Here is a 22,020-nt window from a genome sequence, read left to right on the forward strand (position 1 = left end):
ATCATTCAGACTTTGTCAATAAGTCATCAATCTGTTAATTGTACAATAGCGAAGTTATAATAACTTATATTTCTTTATTCTTTAAAGTTACAAAATCATTAGCTGTTTTCAACTATTTTATACGTAGAGCAAGATTGGATCATCTCAGAGGAGGGGCGAAAAATACCAAAAGGACAGTCAAACTCATAGATCGAAAATAAACTGGCAACGTATTGGCTAAAAAAGAAAAATAGAAACAGACAAATTATAGTACACAAGACCCAATATAGGTAACTGGAGACTAAGCAACACGAACCCCACCAAAAACTGGGGTGATATCAGGTGCTCCGGAAGGGTAAACTCAACAGTGATGCGTCTTCCAAAATGAGGACGAGGTTATTTGGGGCGAATTGTCTCAACTTAATACATATATTGTACTTTCGTATTTTTAAAGTTTAATGACCTTTTCCTTGATATTATTAGATTGATATTTAATATAAATATTTGTATTAGCTTTTTTTTCTATTGAATTGTTGCATATATATTTTATTTTGCTTTACGAAACGGTCACGAATTATCAGCGAACGGGATAGCAACGACAAGCGGTATTTTTAACCGCTATTTATTAAACCGTCAGAAAACTAACTTAGCCATGAGTTTAGCTTTAAGGTACAGAGTGCACGGGTTTCGAGTATTTGTATTGCAATGTAATCGAAAGTAAATCCTACTTTAAACGTTTTGATTTCGTTGTTACAGTCAAAAATATTTGCAAATCTTTCAAGTTCTGACAAGTCGAATTTCATGTGTGAAAGGATATGATTACAAAAATTAATTATTTCAAAGTTGACATTGTGAAAGCATTGACTTGTAAACTTGTTAAATTACTGAAATTAACGTTTGATGTCAACAACGACACAAAATTAAAGTAACACATTTTTATAATTTGGACCATCTAAGGCAGCAACCATTTGATTTTCTGTGGGGGGGGGGGGGGCTATGTTTTTTTTTTGGAAAAAAAGTTTGTTTCCAGTTTTTGGAGAAAAAAATAATTTGTTTTTGATTCTGAGAAAAAAAAATTGTTTGTTTCACCCTCAGCTGCCACTATATGTGTAATATCTGTGATTATTCCGGGAACGTCACGCACAAACCTTCGGGACAATTTAATTTACTTGTTACGTAACGTCGCTACAGCGATACCAATTGTATATTTGTCAGCCATTATTAAATTACTATCTGAACCATCAAGTCTTGCTTCCGATCTTTCAATGGCGACGAGGATTAAAAACGAAGAAAAAAGCAGTGTTTAGCAGCGTAAATAAAGAGAAAATTTACCGGAACACAGAATTGAAAGAAGATAGTGCTAAAACAAGGAATTAAAAGAAGATACTGATAAAATAGAGATTATGGACCGAGGAGAGCCCCAGCAGATAACGGTAATTACGGAAACTAGAAATTTACGATCACAACCGTTTATACAGTCGGATGATCAGATATCTACAGGAAAACATTGGGAAGAATGGATGGAAAGTATAGAGAGGGAATTTAGATATTTCAGGATAACAGAACCTGCAGATAAAAAGGATGCATTAATCATTTATGGAGGAAAAGATATATCAAGATTGGAAAGAAGCCTAAGAGATGAAGAAGGAGAAGATGAGTATAAAGTCTTAAAGAACAAATTGAATAAATATTACTTGCCAAAGAAGAACAAACATCATGCCAGGTATTTGTTTTTAAAAATGAAGCCATTTAGAGATGAATACACAGTAACATATGTAATGAGACTGAGAGAAAAGGCACATGCGTGTGAGTTTGAAGCTACATGCGACGAAAGAATATTGGAACATTGTATTCAAACCATAACCAATCAGGATTTGATAAAGAGGGCTATAAGCAAAGGATGGAATTTAGATAAATTTGTAGAAGAAGCAGGACAGATGGAAGACACATGTTTACAGATGAAGGATATGAAAGGAGATCACAGAGACATAGGTACAAGTTCCATAAATAAAATACAAAGCAACAGGTCAAGCTATAATAGGTCACAGGATTATATAACCAAGTCTAATTGTGGTTATTGTGGATTTGAACATTGTGAGGGAAACAAATGTCCTGCATATGGTAAACAATGTAGAAACTGTGAGAAATATAATCATTTTGCATCAGTATGCAGAACGGAAAAGAAAAAACAACAGTATAGAGCTGGCAATTTTAGACGAGAAGGAAGAAGTGTAAAGAAAACAACGGAGGACACGATTGATACAGATTCGAATACAGATATATCAGATTATGATGAAGATGAAGATTATTTTGGAGGAACGACCAAACATATAATGAAAATACGAAAGGTAAAGACCATACAAGGCAGTAGAAACATGGACAAAACAGTGACAATAAGAATAGACGACGTAGATGTGAAGGTGGAACCTGATAGTGGCGCTGATGTAAACGTAATGGATGAAAATCAATTTGTAAAATTTCAGAGCAAAACATACGGCAATCCAGTATTAGAAAAGAGTAAAATCAAGTTGAGCACACTGCAAAATTCATTACCAATCAAGGGAGAATTTAAAACTACCATAAGAAACAAAACATGTGGCACAGAGACAAAATTCATTGTGGTAAAAGGAAAAATCAATTCTCCACCCTTACTAAGCAAATCCACTCTGATTGAGCTAGGGATGATACAGATTAGAACTGATGGTTCTTTTGTAAAGAAAAACCAGTTGAGAATACCAGACAATAGACCACCTTTCAACTCTAAGAAACTTGCTATTGATAAGGGATTTAAACACTACCAAGTCACACCAGAACGCCAAATAGCAAATACAGAAGTGAACTTATTTAGAAAACCCAGGAACAAAACACAGCAAATAACAAAGTTAAAAAAGAAAAACACTAAAACAGCTAAGCAGGAGATTAATAGAAGATATCACTCAAACTTATATGAGGAGATAAATGAAAGAGACAGACAATGCAAGGAGAAAATCAAAGGGTATGCTGAAAACAGAAACAGGAAGATGGAGAAAATGGGCCCCCCGCAAGACATGCGCGGGAGGGGGCAGTGGACATACAAAATTATGGGCCCCCCGCAAGACAGGCGCGGGAGGGGGCGGATAAAGAGAACTTTGGAAAAGTCAGGAAACCAGGACTGAAACATAAAGCAGAAGAACCAGGAGACTGATACAATTTAGTGAACATTAAAGAGACTATTATAATTTATACAAATTGAGAAAGTGAACATCTATATTTTATTTATTACAAAAACATTAGTGAACAATACAGGGACTGTGATAATTTAATTAATGTAAACAAACTTTATTTTACACATTTTAATTTACATTTATAAAGTCATTTTCTAATTCAAAGTTAAGGAGGAATGTAATATCTGTGATTATTCCGGGAACGTCACGCACAAACCTTCGGGACAATTTAATTTACTTGTTACGTAACGTCGCTACAGCGATACCAATTGTATATTTGTCAGCCATTATTAAATTACTATCTGAACCATCAAGTCTTGCTTCCGATCTTTCAATATGTAATGCTAAAATTGAAAGAAAAAAATTGTTTTCGACTTGTCGCAAAAAAAATAGATTGTTTTTCGCCACAGGCGAAAAAAAAAGTTTGTACAGAAAAAAAAACCATAGCCCTCCAGAAAATCAAATGGTTGCTGCCTAAGTTAGCCACTGGCACTAGCCATGCTGATAAAATATTTATATAGAAGCTGTTTGGTCAATTTATGTACATGTAGTATATTCATAATAACCAACTCAAGTTTGGTCTATTGATTTTCAGGAATTTTAATTTAAGTACTGACAATGACTGAAAGCCATAAAAATCTATTTTATTTTTGAGAAAATTCATTTTGTGTTCAATTCTGTATTCAATTTCCAATGCAGTCGGAACATATATATAATGAAGGGACTTGACACTATTTACAAAACTATGTAATTTGTAATTGTAACCGATTTTATAGTCAATAAAGACGATTAGGAAACAGATGTATTTATCCTAATAATTTCTGATAATAAAATGTCATTCAAACTAATGTTTTGCATTAATTTCATCACAGAAGAGTAAAGAATGCAAACTTATTAATTAAAAAAGGAGCCGATTGCATTCCCAAATTCAAAACCATCAGAATATAAAAAAAAATGTAGAAGATTGCCAATGAGACAACTGTCCACAAGAGACCAAAATGACACAGATAATAACAACTATAGGTTATCGTATGGCCTCCAACAATGAGCAAAGCCCACACCTCCTAGTCAGCTATAAAAGGCTCCGAAATGACAATGTAAAACAATGCAAACGAGAAAATAAACGTCCTTATTTATATAAAAAATGAATGAAAAACAAATATATACAAAATGTAACACTTAAACAAACGACAACCACTGAATTACAGGCTCCTGACTTGGGATAGGCACATACATACATAATGGCGGGGTTAAACATGTTAGCGGGATCCCATTATAAAACACTTCACATCAAATAAATCAAACTTATTTGGGTAATTTTACATTTTCCGTATGATAAAACTTAAAGTTTTTAATTTATAATTAAGTTATAGACAACTTTCGAGTTCGATGCATTTCCGTCAAAAACTCTGGTTTTAGTGAACGTCATTTGTGCGTTTAGGGGCGTCGTCACTTCCGTTTCAATGTTGAGCGAGTGGTTGGAAAACTATAATTCTATATTGTACGAATTATTCAGCAAATTAAATTCTCAAAATTGACAATCAGCACTGCTGTCATTAGGGAATTGTCATTAAGTACCTACAGAACAACCATTATTTCTAGTTTATCCTGCACAACAACGATCACTAAGACGCTTGATGAACGTAAATAGTGCAGGGATACAGTTGATCCCCTCTATCTGGTAAATGACGTCATAATGGCTCGCATAATTGACGAGTTTTTGCCGGTAACGGATGAACTCGAAAGTGGTCTATTGTGGTTAATTGATTGAGCAATTTCGATGCTATAGTCAGAGGCTACCAAAACCCATAAATCTTGTGAAGTCAGATTCAACAAATGTTCAATTCAAGGTCAGCCAAAGGCCATCAAAGGGTTTTCAATGCAGCGAAATCCAAACAAGTAGGTGGGCCTCAGCTGGCCCCTAATAAAAATGTCTAGTACAGTTCATCATCATCATGCTTATTAAGAAGAGAAAGAACATAATGTTAAATTGATTCTCATTAGCCATTTAGTCATTATCTAAAAAATCATTATTTTATTTCTTTGTGCAATGCCATTTAAACAATCATAAAAGTAAGAAAGCCTTACTATGTTATTGTCTTCGTAAGTGAGGCCTGAACCAAAAAATGAGTTTATTGAATTTCTGTTGAAAAATTAAATAAGGCTAAGCTGAAATACAGAATGCCCTCAATGTTGGACTGCATTGGTGGTAGCTTGTTCACCTTGAGTACACTGGTTGTGAGTTCCAACAAATGAATTGAAAATTTGTATTTTCTGCTTCTCTGCTTAGCATGCAGCATTAAGGAGTAATTCAAATTGCATAGACTGGTCGGCTTCATTTGCACATTTACCTTGTGAACTAAATATGTAGCATGGTAAAAATTAGGCTCAGTGTGTTGGTCTAGTACAAATTAAGGTTGATATTCATATTACATTAACATGTTCTAGTCCTGAATATGCTTATTAATTTGCTGCTGGATGTTAAGCAATCATCCAATGTCATCTTCTTCCTAATGTTGGTTACACAAATGTATATCACATACACAAATATTTATAAGTAAGCTTAGTCATGTTAGTAGTGGCTAGTGTTTCCTGCAGTTTTTCACATCACATGGCGTCTTTCGTCGTTAACTTTTACAAAAATCTTCTCCTCTGAAACTACTGGGCCAAATTTAACTAAACTTGGCCACAATCATCACTAGGGTATCTAGTTTAAAAATTGTGTCCGGTTACCCGGCCAACCAACCAAGATGGCCGCCATGGCTAAAAATAGAACATGGGGGTAAAATGTAGATTTTGGCTTATAACTCTGAAACCATAGCATTTAAAGCAAATCAGACTGGAGAAAAATTGTCTATCTGTCCTGAAATTTTCAGAACAATCAGACAACTGGTTGTTGGGTTTCTGCCCCTAAATTGGTAATTTTAAGGAAATTTTGCCGTTTTTGGTTATTACAATGTATCTTGAACATGTTGAATATTATTATAGATAGAGATAAACTGTAAACAGCAATTATGTTCTGCAAAGTAAGATCTACAAATAAGTCCTCATGACCAAAATGGTCAGTTGACCCCTTAAGGAGTTATTGCCCTTTATAGTCATTTTTTACCATGAATTTTTGTAAACTTTTACAAAAATCTTCTACTCTCAAACTACTGGGCCAAATTTAACCAAACTTGGCCAGAAAATCATCACTGGGGTATCTAGTTTAGGCCAACCAACCAAGATGGCCATCATGGCTAAAAATAGAACATAGGGGTAAAATGTAGATTTTGGCTTATAACTCTGAAACCAAAGCATTTAGAGCAAATCTGACAAGGGGTTAAATTGTTTATCAAGTCAATATCTATCTGCCCAGATGAATTGGACAACTGGTTGTTGGGTTGCTGCCCCCTCAATTGGTACTTTTAAAAGACATTTTGCCGTTTTTGGTTATTATCTTGAATACTGTTATAGATAGAGATAAACTGTAAACAGCAATAATGTTCAGCAAAGTAAGATCTAAAAATAAGTCAACATGACCAAAATAGTTATTGCCCATTATAATAAATTTTTAACAATTTTTACTAATTTGGGAAATTTTTGTAAATTTTTACAAAATATTTTCCTCTGAATCTAAAGGGCCAAGTTTATTTTAGATAGAGAAAATTGTAAGTACCAAGAATGTTCAGTAAAGTAAGATCTACAAACACATCACCAAAACACAATTTTGTCATGAATCCATCTGTGTCCTTTTTTCAATATGCACATAGACCAAGGTAAGCGACACAGGCTCTTTAGAGTCTCTATTTTTTTTTCATCAGGGCACCTTTTGTTTGGAGGACTACACTATCATATTCACTTACAAATCACTTACCATTTGCTTACCGGTATATTACAAAAATTGGGTTTCAGAAAATTGAACTTTGACATGTTTAAAATAAGTTCTTTTATTTTTTCATATTATATAGTTTCATTAATACAATGCTTTTGTGGAGAAAATATCCTACCATTTATATGTACTGCTTACCTTCTAAAAAGAACGTACCAAAATTGTAGATTCTCTGACGGAAGTACAGCATATTGTTTACTAGATCTTATAATTTGGAGCATTATATAGTTTGAAGTGACTAGTTGGGTGAAAATTAAGCACTCATTATGATCATGTTACATATCATGTATATAAAATAAATAACCGTTTTAATTTTGTTATAGAGCTGAATTTGCTTTAGACAAGACAAAGAAAAAGAAGAAAAGAGAATTAGCTGAAGAACAGAAACAAGAAATTAAAGAAGCATTTGATTTATTCGATACAGATAAAGACCGAGCTATAGATTATCATGAACTCAAGGTAACATGAAATTAAAACATGTCTTTAGAATAAATAATACAGAACTATAAATTTTCATGATCTTGAGATCCTAGGGGTATTAAACATAAAACTTGTCTTAGCCTCGGACCAAGATATAGGTTGTTGTGAGTCCATTATGATAACCTTGTTGGTCATTTCTTGGGAATTTAGGTACATTGTAAACTATGTAGTTTAAAAATGTTCATCAAAGTGTACATGTTCCAGACCATACGATTATTTGGACCGTACGTTACGGTCCTGACCGTATGCGTACGGTCGTACAGTCGTTCCATACGCGTACGGTCCAGCTGACCATACATGTTTTGGGATCATATAGGTTAAATTCAAACAAACATTTATCAAAATCTTTATTTTTCGTTATACAAATTGTTATAATTACAGTTAGATGGATAAAGTGAATAAGCGAACAATTGAAATTAAATATTTGTTTGTCCGATAATTCTATTTTGTTACTCAAGGTGACACTGGTTTCCACAAAGAACGTCATATTTTTTTACATTAACATGTTTTGATCATGCATGTTCCTTTGCATATGCATTTTTTTGTAAAGTTCCTAAATATTCTAAAACTATGTTTACTTCCGATAACTTCAATTTCAATGAGAATACTGGGCTGCTATTAATAAATTACTGACATGCTAAATACAGGAGATTAACAGATTAAATAAGCGTGATTTTTTTAAATAGTTATAATATGAAAAGTTTTTATTTCAATTACTATTGAACTTTTTATATTAATTTCAGATATATATAAGTTATGTTGATCTGCCATATACATTTGTAAATTTTTCGGACACCATCACGAGTTGGTTGACCGTTATGGAATAACCGTTTCACAAATGATATCAGATATGTTCCTTACGTCGTAACTACAATCCCCTTCCCTTTCATGAATATGACCTACCGAATTAGACTATTTACCGGATTTGTAATCACATAAGCAACACGACGGGTGCCACATGTGGAGCAGGATCTGCTTACCCTTCCGGAGCACCTGAGATCACCCCTAGTTTTTGGTGGGGTTCGTGTTGTTTATTCTTTAGTTTTATATGTTGTGTCATGTGTACTATTGTTTTTCTGTTTGTCTTTTTTATTTTTAGCCATGGCGTTGTCAGTTTGTTTTAGATTTACGAGTTTGACTGTCCCTTTGGTATCTTTCGTCCCTCTTTTTGTATCTAGTAAACTTGACCAACTTCTTAATATTAGTCAGACTGTACGCGTACTATTTGTACATATATCATCATGATCATGCAAGTACAATGTATATCAAAAGACAGGGCTTTGGATAATTACAAGTTATATTTCCTCATGATATCTACTGCCTAATTTTATAAAATTGATTAAAATTTGCATTTTTAGTTTAAAAATATCACTTATATATATATATTATATATATATATGCTATATGTTGTAGGTTGCACTTTGTAAATACAGCTGTTTCTCAAAACACGCCTCTTTTGGGGAGTAATTGAATATTCATAGAAAATTCATTTTGTTTACATACTGGTTCCCAGTTATGCTCTCTGTGTTCCATATCGCAGAGACAGAACTTGGGAATGTTACCAGTAAATAAACACGTGCATATTGTTTACATTGAAATCTGTGGTAACCTTTCATTCGAGGTAGGGGTAGTTAAGAAAATTAGTGTAAGTTTAAACTCTGAGAAGTTCAGGGCATATAAACGTTGAAAATATGCCGCACAGCCCTATATTTTGACCTTTGAAAAAAATTGTGGTGCATATGAACTTTCAATTCTAGGATAAGATTTTTTTCAAAACTTCATAGTAAAAGTGGTACAGTTTTAGCCATAAAAGGAGTTCCTATGGGAAATTGCATTGTCAATATTTACAGAAATGCAACCTGTACATTTGTAATTCCTGAAAACACAAACATTTTATAAAAAAAGGTACTCCCAAATTTTTATCTGTTTTCTTGTTCATTTATAAAATCAACACACTAACTGAAATGAATCCAGAAATTTGTGAAGTTCTGCAATTTTTATTCATTGCATGTCTTGGTTTGTACCCAAATTGCACCTATTCAGCAAAAATAGCAGCGGAAATCTTACAAGATTTTCTAGAGACTAAATAATTTGTATTTTCATGATTTGATACTATGCACGTCTTTCAACATAGGTAAATATATTTAGATACATGTATATACAAAATGTTCACAGTATTTATCAACAGATACAGTGTTTACTGAAAAAAGCAAAATGTAAGGAAACGTCGCTATACGACGTCATGAATCAAAAACGTCATCTTTTCAAAATGAGCAAACACAATATGTAACTAGCTTCCAATTTTAAAAATATGAAGAGAAATCATGGACTTATATCCAATTATTCAAAATATTTGAAGAAATTAAACAAAAGCTCTGTTATTCGACTTTTGACAATGCAAATTTAAGCATGGATGCAATTTGGGTACTCCTCATTACAGAATCATTGATGGTTTGGAGGTCAGTTCAGACCATTTTTTCTATGATTCGATATGGATTAAAATTAAAATGGTGAAACCATATTGAACAGATATATCATGTTAAGGAGGGGTATTTGCAAAAAATACCAGTCGAGAGAATGTTAAATTTCACGAGCCGTAAGGCGAGGGAAATTCATTCTCAAGACTGGTATTTTTCGCAAATACCCCTCAATAACATGATATATCTGTTTAATTACACCGAATGTTAATGTACTAAAACGCATTGATGATCGTGACGTTACAAGCGTCCAGTGGAATAGAGTATTTTTTGGCAAATACCACGGCAGAGAGGGTAAAAAAGGCATATCCTTTTAGCAAATACCCCGGCAGCGTTAAAAATGAACGATATTCATTTGATAACAGTAAATTGGTGAAAAATACACTGGCTATTAACCAATCAAAACCCCAGATTCTTACATAAGGTGTAATTAAGTAAATAATGATACATCTACAAAATAAACACATAATGTAAACTTTGGCTTAAGCATAAATAAACGTAGGTTATAAAACTGTCAAAATAGGTGCAATTTGGGTAGATAATAGACTCATTTTAAACAAGATTTGTTTGCGAAATCAAATTTTATTTAATTTATTGTCTTATTTTTTAAGGTTGCTATGAGAGCACTTGGTTTTGATGTTAAGAAAGCTGATGTGTTAAAAATTTTACGAGATTATGACAGAGAAGGGACGGGTAAAATTTCATTTGAAGATTTTAATGAAGTCAGTAAGTATGTCCTACGTACATGTATCACATTTTGTTTCGTTATAAATTTCCAAAATCTATGACTGTTCTACCAACATTTAAAATGATTAATACTGACCCTTACATTACATTCTGCACATGAGTTTTCATTATAGATGTATCTAATGGAAAGAGGATTAGAACAATCAATCTGATTTAGCAATCTGATTGTAATTAATTCGACATGCGAAAAGCAGATACTAGATAGTTCAAACCATCTAATTAAGTGTTACTGGGGATTCAATATTATTCGTTGGATACCAATTTTCATTGATTTCGTGGAAGCCCCAAAACAACGAATTTAAATGTACAACGAATTACAAATTTTGAAAAACCAGGATATCAAATATCCACGAAAATTGGTACCCACGAAAAAAATGATTCCACAGTATATTAACAGGATTGCATGGTAAAGTTGTAGGTGTATTATCAATTAATGGTGAAGACTTTCAACACTTGTTTTTGACAGATGTGAAAAATTATCACAAAAGGAACAAAATTTACATTGCATTTTTTTCTGCAAACTATAATTTTTTAGTTAGACACATTAACCGAAATTGAAGGTTGCATCCACTGTCCACTAATATTGATTAAGATAAGCCAATAAGTTATCAAAATCAAATGTTTCTATTTCCAGTGACAGATATGATGTTAGAAAGAGACCCACAAGAAGAGATAATAAAAGCATTTAAACTATTTGATGATGATACATCAGGGAAAATAAGTTTACGAAATCTAAGAAGAGTGGCTAGGTAATTATAGTTCTATTTTCTTGTCATTAAATGGAGAATGGAAAGGGGAATGTACCAAAGAGACAACAACCCAACCAAACAGCAGAAAACAGATGGTGCAAACAATGGTTCTTCAACACAGGGAGAAAATTGCGGACCCGGAGGCGTGCATCTGCTGACCCCTAAACAAAAATGTGTATTTATTAGGTTATATTTGTTGCACATTTCCTGATAAGAAAACCATTATTACCAATTTTTGGGATACCATTGCTTTTAAGCAATCTGTAGACTTATACCATTGACTCAGGGCCATGCCCTCACGTCAACCGTTTTATTCTAAACATCAAGGAACATCTCAGATTCTTGAGATTGCCTTGCTTTAAATGGTATAAAAAACAAAAGGATTGAATTTAAACAACTGTCCTATAATGTTCTTCTCATAATCTTCATGTGTCGATATTTCCCTTGACTTGTACATGTTGTATGCGTGTTTTTAACAACACGGAAAATCAGAATTAAGCAGTATTTATATTTAGTGTTTTTATAAATTTAGAAACATGCCAGAGGTGGGATTCCCCAGTTTTGATAACATGCGAGAGTTCTCTGAATTCTGATCGATAGATCTATTTCTGTCACATAAGAACAGAAGTAGAGTTTTCATATATGTCACCGTTATGAAACTGATATTTGATATTGTACTTCCATAAAGAAATGGAGGTCGTTTAATTAACATTTAATATACGTCTTTGCTACAAATCACAAGTCTAGGGTTTGGTTAGGTAATTATGCGCATGCATATAGTTTTCTTGACTTGAAGGGGTATCAGATTGAATGGTTGCTCTGGATTCCCCACTCCATTGATTAATTTGAAACTCACGAGATCCTTTCTATGTCTGTCTGCTATTGAGGGTTATTGTTGTTGCATAATTTTAAATCATATGCATCATTTAAATTAAAATAAATGTAGTCCACAACGTAAAGGTGTAACTAGAACACCCTTCAGCCAAAATGGAGGCTTTGAGTTGTCTCCCTTCCGTAAGTAGTCTCTTGTCAAACGACAATACGTGGAGAAAAATTAACTCATTCTGTTGATAGACGTCGCATTAAAACCAAACGCAATTTAAACAGAGGAATGTGTACGGAAAGGAGTCATGCCTACTGACCCAAAGGAAATTATATATTTAAAGAGTTAGGAATAGGGGTTCTACCTAGAATTCACGTAGGAAAATAGGTGATAAGGTATGAAGTGAAATACCTTCTCTCACTCTCAGTGACTGCTGTGGAAAGTCAACTTGGAATTAATAGTACAAAAATAAAAGACAATAAGTACATTGTTCATACACTTGTATTGAGGATTCAATGGCTATTTTTAAAGTTGAATAACTATTCAGATTAAGTAAATTACATTTTACGAGTATTTTACACGTACAGTTGAATTATTTTTGAAAATAATACTAATACATGTATCAGTAAAAACAATGGCAATCGTATCCTTCAGAGCAATCTGCTCTTTAATTAATAAAACCAATTATTTTGAGTAACAAAATTGGACTTTGATTACATTGTTTTTACCTGCAAACACAGACCTAGACACCATTGCATTTTTCTGTAATATTTATCAGATGTTTTATCCACTTATAATGCTTACTTTTTATAATATATAAAACAAATAAAACTTTGCTAAATGTTTGCCAGTAAGGTCAGTACATAAAGTCTGAACTAGCCTAGGTCACAAAAAGAAATAGTTAGAACTTACAATTTCCAGACAATATTCTCATTTAGCCTTTTATAATCAGTGACATGTACCCAAGGTAGTACAAGGATCACAGACTAATATGGTAGTATTCAACTAAATTGAGAATGGATACGAGGAATATGTCAAAGAGACAACAACCATGACAACCTGACCATATAACAGAAAAAAGTAAAATTACAAAAATACTGAACTCTAGAGGAAAATTCCAAACCGAAATTCCCTAATCAAATGGCAAAATCAAAAGCTCAAACACATCAAGTGAAAGGAAAACAAATGTTATATTCCTGACTTAAGCTTGGTACAGGCATTTTTACAAAGTCACTTATACGATAAGATATAATGTACATCTATTTTGAAGAAGTCTTGATTATATTGCAGAGAATTAGGAGAAAATATGACAGATGAAGAGCTGCGAGCAATGATTGATGAGTTTGACAGAGATGGAGACGGTGAAAGTATGTATTATGTTAGAGACATTTGTCTTATCAAATGTATGCGTAGTTTAGATAACGCCAATATTTGGACTTGATGAGGATTGCAATAATAAGGATTCACATTCTGATATCTGATACACACATCTTGATTAAGAATAAGAGATTCAGCTGAAATCACAAATATTAGTGTCTCAATTATGTTCATTGTTGAAAAATCATAATAATAAATGCACACAATAATTTCTGAATTCATAGCATCTAGCCCTTTGGCTGTAAAACCTTACTCAGTACTTTAGAGTAGAAAATGCTTGAAGCACCTTTTCTAGTATTTTGATTGGTTGAATTCTCAATGAGTTTGATAATCATACTCCAAAATGTTTCTGGATCTCTTTGATGACCATCATGTTTGTATCTTTCATCAATGTCAATGCTAAAATAATTTAAGAATACTGTGAAAGTACTTTAATTCGTGGGTATTAATTTTCGTGGTTTAAGCAATATTTACATGTTCGTGGGTTTTTAAATTCATGGATTTTAGTTTTCTAGAAAGAAAAAAAAATAAAATTAAAGCCTTTAGAAACGGAGGTTACACATGTTACAAATAGTCTGGATTGAAGGAAATTGCATAGTAAACATCGACCCGTTTAAATCGTAGTGATAACACTAATTAACCCATGATAAAGTGATCAACAGATTAAAGACCATCAAAGGTGTTAATTAGGCCTAAAACATGTCACCTAAAGAAAACAGTAACATTAACAAATGCTATAAATGTATCTTGAATTATCAAATAATTCTTTTCAAAATCAAGCATAGCATGAAGATATTATTTCCCATATGTACGAGAACTATACAGATATAAAATGAACACTTTATTATACTGGCATATCAAACCGGAAATCTGACTTTCATCGATCAAAAATATTTTTTGTGAGAATTAAAAGGTCAAAAGTTGTACAGTTGAGGTTAGTCAAGATGAAATAGGTATAATCCTACATGCGGTTGTAGTTCTGTGACTGCTATTAAAGTATTCTCAGATTAGGCGTTATTCAATATATTCGCTAGATCATATAAGTAGTCAAACCTACCGATGGGGATCTTTCCCTTTCTTGCTTTGGACAATGGTTGTTTTATTTCGTTGGACACTTAAATTCGTGGATAAAGTCATCCACGAAAACCACGAAAATTGGAACCCCACGAATAAAAGTACTTTCACAGTAGCTAAAATAGAACATACTATTTGTCTACTGTTAAAATCCCAGTCTTAACCTCAACATGACTTTTGTGGATTGCTATTGATCTTAAATTTTCTTTCTTTCTTTCATAATTTTTGTTGTTCAGTATGAGTTTTTTTTATTGTTGATGGTTGTATTGTGACCTATAATTGTGTACACCCATATCTTTTGGTAGGCAGTTGTCTCATTGGCGACCATGGGCTTTGCTCATTGTTGAAGGCCGTACAGTGACCTACAGTTGTTAATGTCTGTGTCATTTTGGTCTTTTGTGGATAGTTGTCTCATTGGCAATCATACCACATCTTCTTTTTTATATACCACGTCTTATTTTTATACGCCTGTTTACAGGATGTATTATGGTATATTTTTGTCCTTCCCTCCACCTGTCCCTCTACTTAACTGTCAGTTTGTTGTCAACATACCCAATATTAAATAAAAAAACTCTTTAACCAATTTGCATGAAACTGTAATGAATTGTTTATATCTTTTGACATGAGCTCCCTATTGAAGTTTGTAAACTTAAAATTTTAAGTTCCCAAGTTATGGGGTTTTATTCATTTAAAAGAAAAATGTTGAGTTTTCAAACAATAACTCAATAATGCTTTGAGCATTTTTAAAAAAAATTTGATGACAGGTTTATATCTATTGACCATGTTGACATGAGCTTCCTATCAACTTTTATAAATTTTAGATTTTACTCTCCCAAGTTTTGGGGTTTTGTTCATTAAAAAGGGGGGATTTCAAGTTTTAGACAATATCTAAATAATGTTTGAGTAGTGTTCATGAATCTTTGGTTACTGGTTCATATCTATTGATGTGAGCGCCCTTTCAATTTTTTTTAAATTCAAGATTTTATGTTTTCGAAACATGCAGTTATATTCATTAAAATAGTGGAATTTTCAAGTTTCAGACAGTTTTCATGAAACTTTGGTGACTGGTTTATATCTATTAAATTAACTCCCCTTAATTTTTAATAAATTCGTGATATAACATGAGTTAAGAACTTTATTCTTTGAAAAAGCTATTGGCGTATCTTGTAGTCATGGCACAGCTCTTTTACTATATTCTTTGTGAACTTGATAAATGAATTGTACAGTAATTAAGTTAATAACACTATCTTTATATTTCAGTTAATGAAGATGAGTTTATTGCCATAATGACTGGAGATACATAAGACGGCAGATCTATGTTAGTGCAGACATGACAGATGTGCATTTAGTACAACACATAAAACAACAATCTGAACATTTGTACATATGTGCATTTATTATAGGTACATAACAACAGATGAACATTTGTGCAGATGTGCATTTAGTATTGGTTTATAAAAAAAAAGATGAACCTTTGTACAAATGTGCTTTTAGTATTGACGTATAAAAAACAGATGAACATTTGTACAGATGTGCATTTAGTATTGACATATAAAAAACAGATGAACATTCGTACAGACAGTCATTTAGTATTGACATATAAAAAACAGATGAACTTTTGTACAGATAGGCATTTGTACAGATGTGCATTTAGTATACATGTGTGCGATCATCATTTCACTTTTCAATTTAAGTACTACTGTAAATTAAGAAATTATTGCAATGTTTTTATTATTGTGAAAAATGCGACAGGGTTATAATCACAATAATTAAAACTCGCATTTTGATAAAAAAAAATTTTAACAGGATTTTTCTCAATATCAAAAAATATAAAAATCGCATTTTAAACTTAATGACAAAATCATAATAATAAATGCATGCAATAATTTGTGAAATTAACAGTATGTCATCATCATCACAGACTCATGGATAATGTGTTCAGATTTATTATGCATCAGTGAAAATGAAGATCAAATTACACTATTTTACATTCCTGCAAAATTTCATTGGTTAACATAGAGAAAATATGTAATATTTCTATTAAATGAGAGCAGCTAGCTATAATCTTGATTTTGAAACTATTTTACAAGATATTGATAGAGTTGTTCTTAAATTTATAAACATGTAAAAAAAATATGTTGCATGAATTCTTAAATTTGTGATGTAAGGAAAAAGCATTAAATACATGTAAATATTCTTTATTCCTTGTTTTAAAAATTGCATAAAACAATTGCTTTTCTTGCGACTTTTATTATGAATTCATTTTATATCAAAATCCATGAAAATAAGTTAAATTGAAAGGATATATATTTATTGTTAAAGAAGTTATGTTGTTTCAGGGATAATTTTTAACTAAGTAAGATTGAGCTACTGTTGAAGCTTGTACATGTTGTAGATGTCATTTTCTTTTTTGATATTTCCACTTAAATACTGCTGAAATATTTTTTTCTTGTTCTCATTATTTTTATTTTGCATATTCAAATCTGTTTTTTTTCCACATCTTTATTTAAAGATCAATTATATTATGCATTGTAACACTTGTTGGTGTGAAAGAGGTATTTGTGAATATTTGTATTTTATTTAAATATTTTTATATAAATGATTGCTAGTTTCCATATTATATAATAAAATTATTACGAATTTTATGATTAGCGTTTACTTTATTTAGAGTTATTGGTATACATGTACATATTTGTTTTTCGTTCATTATTTTATACAAATAAGGCCGTTAGTTTTCTTGTTTGAATTGTTTTATGGGGCCTTTTATAGCTAACTATTCGGTATGGGCTTTGCTCATTGTTGAAGGCTGTACAGTGACCTATAGTTGTTAATGTCTGTGTCATTTTGGTTTCTTGTGTGGATAGTTGTCTCATTGGCAATCATACCACATCTTCTTTTTACAATAAGTTGTTGATTCACTGTCTAACTGCTAAATTGATTGTTACTTCATGTCTTAATTCTATTTGTGAGTTGATGCAAAGAAAAACATTGAAGGGGAGACATAGCTGTTAATTTTTCAGCAATCCTCTGTTGGTGTCAACAATTGTGAAGTTTTCTGCTTAACGTTTTGCAAGGTCAGTGACATTTCCTAAAAGGTTGCATTAATGCATATCAGTTTAGGGACTACTGTGGATTCATTTATTTTCGTGGGTATCAATTTTCGTGGATTGCTGAAAACTTGCATATTCTTGTATAATGGATTTCTTGGTTTTGTCAATCACTGTATACAAAGCCTATTGAAAATATGATATTCGCTGAACATTTGAATTCGTGGTTCACCTGTACGCACGAAACCCACGAAAATTGGTATACAACGAATAATAATGAATCCACAGTATTCCAAGGCCTTTCCTTCTAGTTCATTGTAGGATGTCTGATTCGTGTAGTAATAAGTAATTTTCAGTGTTAATTTTTCTGCTTGAGATAGTTTGATATGAACTGCTTATAATAGACAATGATAGTTTCTTTAAAATTGCATTAATATTAGTACATCTCAGTTTGACATTTATTTTCACATATTGCTGTTATGTCATGGTCCTGCAACTTTGAATTAATTTTAGATGTTGGTGTCCATATGATTCTTTTTGAGGATTTTCTGCTGACATGCACGACATATTTCTGATAAACAGATTATTTTTTTAAAAGAGGGATGAAAGATACCAGAGGGCACAGTCAAACTCATAAATCGAAAATAAATTGATAACGCCTGGCTAAAAATGAAAAAGACAAACAGACAAACAATAGAACAATAGAACACATGCCACAACGTAGAAAAATAAAGAATAAGCAACACGAACCCCACCAAAATCTTTTAAGCTTTGTGTCAATCTATTGGTCTTCTTCTTTATATACAGAAAAAACATCAACTGGTTGATGATTACTTTCCGGCGCATGCCTGGTTTAACAATATTGTTAATGATTAAAAATATGATTTTAATTTCATAATAATTTTTCAATTTTTATATATACAAATGTATATGTAAGTAATATTTTTCAATTTTTAATTTTAATTTTTGGTATAAGATAAAAGCCAGATACATATTAAACATGTAGGTGTTTGTAAGTGTCAAGGAGCATCTCTCTAGTGAGTTTCTCCTTGAAGCACTCAGTAGCAGGTTATTGGTTCAGGTAATATGTTCCAGTCTTTTATAGTTTGGCAGAATAATGAAAATTTGTAACTGTCTTTGAACTTTATTTGGCCTTTTAACATTTTTTGATTCGAACGTCATTGATGAGTCTTTTGTAGACGAAATGCGCGTATCTATGATGAGTTTATTTGCTGCATCGAATTTGTCGGTATGTTTGTTCGTGGCTAGACCTGGTGTTTGATTTGCTTTTAATTAGTATGTCAGAATGTGGTATGACAATTTTGTTGTTTGTAATTCTATGGAACATATTTAATCTGCTTTGAGTCTCTTTTCTTGTAATGTTGGCCAGTGAAGTGTATTAATCATGTTTGTTACACTTTCAGTATATTGGTATTTGGAGCATACGTATCTCGCTGCACGTCTTTGGACTATTTCTATGTTAATGTTCTCTGTTGTGTGAGGGTCCCAGACAGTACAGCAGTATTCCATTTTTGGTAAAATAAGGGCTTGGTATGCTCGGTCTTTGATGGTTTATACTGAGTTTATTATAAAATTTCTTCTGATGAATGCAAGGGTCTTATTTGCTTATTATGTCATGTTCTGAATGTGTTTGTTCCATTTAAAATTTGATGATATAGTTATGCCTAAATGTTTTGCATTTTCAACTGACTCAAGAATGTGACCGTGCATATTTACTATAGTAAAAATGGATGGGTGTTTTCTTTGTGGTCACTTGAAGTATGTTGCATTTGTCAGGGTGGAACTGCATTAGCCAGTCTTGTTCCCATTTGATTGCCCCTTCTAGGTCTTCTTGGAGTTTAAGGCCATCTGATTTTGATTTAATCTGTCGGTAAATGATGCTGATTTGACTGTGATGCAAATAGTCAGGTAAGTCATTGATGTATATTAAAAATAGTATTGGACCTAATACAGTACCCTGAGGAACTCCTGATGTTACTGGTATGTTGTCAGAGGAATGGTTTTCTAGCATGGCTGTTTCTGTACGGTTTGAAAGGAAAGATTTTATCCAGTTTGTAGCTTGATCTGATACACCAAAACATTTAAGTTTATATAGTAAACGGTTGTGTGAAACTTTGTCAAAGGCTTTTGCGAAATCCATGATGATTAGATCGGTTTGAATATTTTTTATCGTTATTTGATGACAGCTGGTGAATTAGTGACATTATCTGGGATTCGCAAGATGTATTTGCCCTGAAGCCGTGTTGGAAGTCATAAAGTATGTTGTTGGATTCAAGGTGTTTCATGATGCTGCTTGCAATTATGTGCTCTAATGATTTGCAGGAAATACATTTTAATGAAATTGGTCGATGTCTCCTTTTAGAAAACAGATGTTACGTTTGCGCGGTTCCAATCATGAGGTACTTTTACTGTACGTATTGATTTTGTAAAAAATAGAGTGAGTATGTCTGTGCATGTGTTGATGTTTTCTGTTAGCACTATTCCAGTTATGTTATCTGGTCCTGTAGTCTTTTTAGGATTTATATTTTTAATTAATTTATAGATGCCTTCTCTGTTGATGTCTATGTTGTACATTATTGGAAGTATTGATGGACCTTTGTCAGGTATAACTGTATTAGTCTCAGATGTAAAAGCTGATTTAAATTGGTCGTTTAATATATTTGCTTTTTTCAAGGGATCTGTATAAAGTAAACCTTCACTTCTAAGAGGTGCAATACCAGTGTTTTCATTGTTTTGGCCTTTTATGTATGAAAAGAGTTTTTAGGTTGTTTGTTGAATCTCGGATTTTCAGGCTCTTGTATTTCAATGTCAAAAATAACGTTTTCGATATCATTCCAATAAGCATTTCGCATCTCTTTCTGTAATTGTGTTTTGATTTGTTTGAATTTTTTAATATGTTTACCATCATGTTTTTTTTCTTTTTATATAATTTCTTTTTCTTATTTATCAGTTTTTTTTAACCATTTATCCATGGTAGGTGGGTTTTATTACCTATTAGCTTAGTTGGTATATGCTTTTGGATACTTTCTGTTGGTTTTGTTTTGAAGAAATTCCACCTATTGTCTAAATCAAGTTCTAATTTGTGTTTTTCCATATGTGTGTATGTTTCTTTCAAATCTTTTCCATTTTTTCCCAGTCTGCTTTCTTGTAAATGAATACTTTGTGTGGTGACCGTTTTGCTTTCGAGAGGGAAAGGTTAATTTCACTGAAGATTATGTCATGGTCTCCTAGTGGTGGTAATGTTTCTAATCTGTTTACTAGGGATGGATTTACATGTCTCAGTAGATGGTGTATTTGGATGGTGAAATATATTCATATGCTGATATGTCATTTGAAAACCAAGTTTCAGTACCAAATATAACATCAGGTTGGCATGAGTCTATTATCTCATTAATTTCTGGCTTTTTGTTTTTCATTGATTGAAAATTAATAGTGAGTACTCGAAGAGATGGAACTGTTCTTTGTTTCTTATTCTGTTTAAATGGTTTTGATTTTTGTTTGAGTATTGATGATGATGAATGAGTTGGTGTTCCAATGTGTTCTAAGTTACATGTATTATCATCCGTGCTTAGGTCTGCATAGCTATTTGATGTTTCAATAGTGGTGTTAAATAATGTGGTAGAAAAGTTTGGCATACCACATTTCATGTATTTTCAAGAGATATTGCTATTATTTAGGATTTTATACATGTGCTGATCAATACCTTTACATTTAATGTGATACCATTCATCACATGTGTCACAGCAGACTGCTTTTTGTCTCCATGTGACTGCTTTGGCACAAGAACTACAGGGGTATTTTGTATGACCTGAGTTTGGCTCAGGCGCATACGAGTTGACTAAGAGGAGGCTACATAGGTAAGTTAGTACTTATTTATTATGTTTTATTTCTCTGTCTCTCCTTATAGTGATGTTTATTGAGAGGGTAGATATGTTTGACTTACTTGGTTCTTGACTTGTAATTGACCAAGAATTGTCTGGAGAACTGCTGTTATAGTGCAGACTACTTTGTCTTGACAGAGTGCTAAGGTTCAGTACTTTTGCTGTTAGAGTCGTCACAGCTAGAGTAATAAGTACTGTGTGTATGATTTGCATTTTGTTTTTGTTTATATTGATACTAATTATCAATCATTTGTGCACGAACTGAGATGGTGTTGTTTGAGATTAACTTAA

The 22,020-nt window shown here is 32.4% G+C and overlaps 1 protein-coding gene across 1 annotated transcript; it reads left to right on the forward strand.

Moving 5' to 3' along the window:
* The first annotated feature begins 540 nt into the window (after positions 1-540).
* LOC143052772 (centrin-3) lies at positions 541-16,200 on the forward strand. Its single transcript, XM_076225877.1, has 6 exons — positions 541-648; positions 7,377-7,512; positions 10,622-10,736; positions 11,392-11,506; positions 13,620-13,696; positions 16,041-16,200. The coding sequence occupies exons 1-6, from the start codon at positions 632-634 to the stop codon at positions 16,082-16,084; spliced, it is 504 nt and encodes a 167-aa protein (XP_076081992.1). The 5' UTR covers positions 541-631; the 3' UTR covers positions 16,085-16,200.
* Positions 16,201-22,020: the final 5,820 nt, after the last annotated feature.

This window comes from Mytilus galloprovincialis, chromosome 11, assembly GCF_965363235.1.
Source record: "Mytilus galloprovincialis chromosome 11, xbMytGall1.hap1.1, whole genome shotgun sequence".
Classification (NCBI taxonomy): Eukaryota; Metazoa; Mollusca; class Bivalvia; order Mytilida; family Mytilidae; genus Mytilus; species Mytilus galloprovincialis.